Here is a 3,827-nt window from a genome sequence, read left to right as displayed (position 1 = left end):
GTGTGTGTGTGTGCAGGGTGGGTTGGGGTTTTATTGTGTATGTTTTGTTTTTAAATGTGAAGCGCTTTGTGTTGCTTTTAAGTATGAATGGCGCTTTTATAAATAAAGTTTGATTTTGATTTGATTTGATCATAGATACTGCTAATTCATCAAACTGTGCTTGGTGTTTATGTGAGGCAGCTTTTGCAGACCCCGTGTACAACACCGCTCAGCTGATCGGATCCGTTAACAGTCCCAGAATCAAACTCTTCACCTGGTTCTGAGTCTTTTCAATCTGCTGCAGCCACAGACTGGAACAACTTACAAAAAACTCTCAGATTGGACACTTTGACTCCACAAGCTGATTTTAAAACCATCTTAATGACTATTTTAAAGATAGAGGCTGCTTTTACACGGTGCAATGATTGTAAGGTTTTAGATGGTTTGTGATTCTATTCAGTTTTATTTCTTGTTTTAAAAACTTAAAGTCCCATTAGTTGTCACACATAGATGTGTGAAATTCATTCTCCGCATTTGACCCATCCCTGTGGGAGCGGTGAGCTGCAGACACAGCCGCACTCAGGAGCCCTTTGGTGGTTTAACCCCCCAGTCCAACTCCTTAATGCTGAGGGTCAAGCAGAGAGGAACTGGACCATTTCTAGAGTCTTAGGTATGACTTAGCCTGGATTTGAACTCACAACCTTCCAGTCTCAGGGCGGACACTCTACCACAACTAACTCATTTCCTTTCTTTCTCAAAAGGTCTCGCCTTTTGCCAGGCCACAGTTGTAAATAAAAATGTTGCTTATCCTACCTGGATAACTGAAGGTTAATAAAATAGAGATGTGAGAAGACATCATGTTGATGGCTCATTGTGGAAAACGGTCAAACTCAGCTTTCATCGTAGTAATACTGAACGATAAGTTCCCTGCAGGAGTTCACGGCACACGCTCTCACCCTTCACCAGGCCTGTAAACATGTTTTTCCTGCTCTTATTTATGCTTTACCGCTAAATTGCTGATCTTATTTCCTTATTTCATCTACGTTTATCGTTATATTGCTCTGTTGGCATGACCCAGAGGTCTTTAAAAGCTGTACTGGGGGTAAAATATGATGCATTTATTGTTTTGGAAATAAAAGTTATGATTAGATTTTAATCTTGTTTCTTTTCTCAGAGAGTTTCTTATTTCTTTTTATTCCTCTTCTTAGTTTTCAATCTTCAACTTCTTCCATGTCTCAGTTGTCAATACTGGACTCAACATGCAACCATTATAGAGATGAGATCAAACTCTCCTCAGATTTATTGGTAGAAGGATATACCTTATTAATAGCAAGTTCAATTTAGACTTTTTATGTTTGCAACAGTTAAAGTTGGGGTAGAGGTTTTGACACTTAATGCAAATGGGCCATTGACATTTACTACATGTTCATCAGTGTCTGGACTTAAATCATTAACTCAGATACATCCTGCACAGACTCATAGCAGGTAAATAAACCAGCTGCTCTGTCTTCCTGTTTGTTTAGGTAGGACAAATCCCACAAGAGGATTGTGGCTCTTCACAGCTGTTCCAGTCTCCAGACTCTGACTACAATCCTGACCCTTCAGCACTGTTTAGGCCCAACAGAACAACCAGCGAGTACGGGAGGTTGACATCCACACTGCTTTGCCTTTTGAAGCATTGTTGTTTATTGTCTGTTTGCTCTGACTCCAGATCTCACAGAGTCTGGGAGGAGGTTCATGAGCGTGTTCGGGGGCTTCTCACCACACCTAAAGCTGTGCGCCGGCTCATCTATGTAAGAAATGCAATAGAAATTCACACATGGTTATCTTGGAATGGACTGAGCACATAGCATGGTCATGTATTGATCCTGAGACTGAAGTTATTCTGCCGTCTACATGTGTTTACTAGACAATCAGGTTAGGCAGTAAAAATCAGAAAATCAGGAAACAAATTCACAAGCACTTCAGAAATCAGGTCACAGAAAGTTTATGTCATCATGAGCTGCAATTAACCTCTGATGTGTTATCTAGTAGGGGTGTAACGATTAATCATTCGATCAATCAGTTTCTGTTCTTACAATCCAACCAGGTCATTCTGAGGCAAGTTGCTAAGCAAACTGAATTGACCTCTGCCATTGAAAAATCATTTCAAAATGAGATAAATTAATAATTGATAAAGGAAAATACCATTTGGATTGAGACACAGTCTGGTTGTTATAGTGTAACATGAAAACGACCATCACAGGAGACAACACGTGATGCAGCAGAAAGTGATCAACCATCAATGGCAGAGGTCAATTCAGTATGGTCATGTGACCATACAGAATGTTCTAATGATGATTATTCTGAAGGAGGAAAAACAACAGTGGACTGAACTTTACCAAATAAAATGTGAATGGATTTGAATGGATTTGGATTTCTTGTTTACTTGTTTGTTTGTTCGCATATTTAATTTATTATCTTGAATAAATATAATCTGGAAAACTTCACCTGCTCTGTTCAGTAGCAGCTATTTATCTCTGAGTCTCACTGGTGGAAGTTTGGATAAAGATGTTCTGATCAGTTTTAGGTCAGTGAATCGGGTCGTTCAAAATGAACTAACATCAACTATGAATCAAATGAATCGTTACACCCCTATTATCAAGACATGTTAAAAATGTTTCATTATTCAATTCTATACAATGCATTAGCTGCGATCACTTCTGTTTTCCAGTTTGTTTAACTCACACTGTTGTTGTTTTTAGGGAGCTTCTGTCTCTGAGGTTGACGAGGTTTTAGCCAGGAGATCCTTTTCTCCAGATCTACAGTGACATCCTCCGTCAGCTTTGCACAAATGGCGTTCTCCTGTGTGAGTCTGGACTTGGACTGATGCTCTGGTTTAAGATGTGTACCATGTGACAGTAACGTTCAACACATTAATGTTACCTGTGCACTAAATCCTCGTGTGGCCCGTTTCTGCTCAAACTGGCTGGAAATGAAAAGGAAAAAACGTAGACCTCAGACTTTTCCCCATAGTTCCTTTTTGCAATGGCGGCTGTGGTGCAGCAGTAAATTGGACCTCTCATCGGAAGATTACAGGTTCGATTCCCGCCTCACCCACCCATGTCTTGAAGTGTCCTTCGGCAAGACACTGAACCCCATATTGCCTCTGGTCGAAGGTTGGTGTCAGTGGAGCCTCCATCAGTGTGTGAATGGATGTATGGGTGAATGGGTGAATGGGTGAATGTGTGAATGGATGAATGTGTGAATGTGTGAATGTGTGAATGGATGAATGTGTGAATGGATGAATGTGTGAATGTGTGAATGTGTGAATGGATGAATGTGTGAATGGATGAATGTGTGAATGAGTGAATGGGTGAATGTGTGAACGGATGAATGTGTGAATGGATGTATGTATGAATGGGTGAATGTGTGAATGTGTGAATGGGTCTGTGACTGTAAAGCACTTTGGGCCTTAAGGAGGGTAGAAAAACGCTATATAAGAATACACCATTTACCATTTTACAATATTTTGTGATCATCCGCTTTGATAAACTTTCTTTCATTATTGTTACAAATATGAAAATTATGAACAAAAAATAATTTTAGGTATTTAGGCGATTAAAAAACACAAGAGCCTATCTTATATGAGAAAACCTGCTCTAAAATATACTTTATTTGATCACCTTTACCTTATTTTTAAATAGAAGAAAGGTCTTATTCCTCCAACCATTGATCAATGCATCTGCTCACCTTTTCATCCATCCATCCATCATCCATCCATCATCCATCATCCATCCATCATCCATCCATCCATCATCCATCCATCCATCATCCATCCATCCATCATCCATCCATCCATCCATCCA

At 39.7% G+C, this 3,827-nt stretch overlaps 1 protein-coding gene and 1 long non-coding RNA gene across 5 annotated transcripts in view; both read left to right on the top strand.

Annotated features, from left to right (window-relative positions):
* The window catches only part of spata6l (spermatogenesis associated 6-like), a 9,207-nt gene extending 6,235 nt beyond the window's left edge, over positions 1-2,972 (top strand). For all 4 annotated transcript variants that reach the window (XM_036216601.1, XM_036216600.1, XM_036216602.1 and 1 more), the window contains 3 exons: positions 1,503-1,615; positions 1,691-1,772; positions 2,724-2,972. In XM_036216601.1, the coding sequence (XP_036072494.1) occupies positions 1,503-1,615; positions 1,691-1,772; positions 2,724-2,789 (261 nt within the window). In that variant the 3' untranslated portion in view covers positions 2,790-2,972. The remainder of the gene's footprint in view (positions 1-1,502; positions 1,616-1,690; positions 1,773-2,723) is intronic.
* Positions 15-832, top strand: LOC112155762. Its single transcript, XR_002920843.2, has 2 exons — positions 15-649; positions 741-832. It is a non-coding gene; the product is annotated as an uncharacterized LOC112155762 (long non-coding RNA).
* Positions 2,973-3,827: the final 855 nt, after the last annotated feature.

Source organism: Oryzias melastigma, linkage group LG18 (genome assembly GCF_002922805.2).
Source record: "Oryzias melastigma strain HK-1 linkage group LG18, ASM292280v2, whole genome shotgun sequence".
In the NCBI taxonomy this organism is placed as follows: Eukaryota; Metazoa; Chordata; class Actinopteri; order Beloniformes; family Adrianichthyidae; genus Oryzias; species Oryzias melastigma.
The sequence above is the reverse complement of the archived record's forward strand: the minus strand, read 5'-3'. Positions and strand labels throughout refer to the sequence as shown.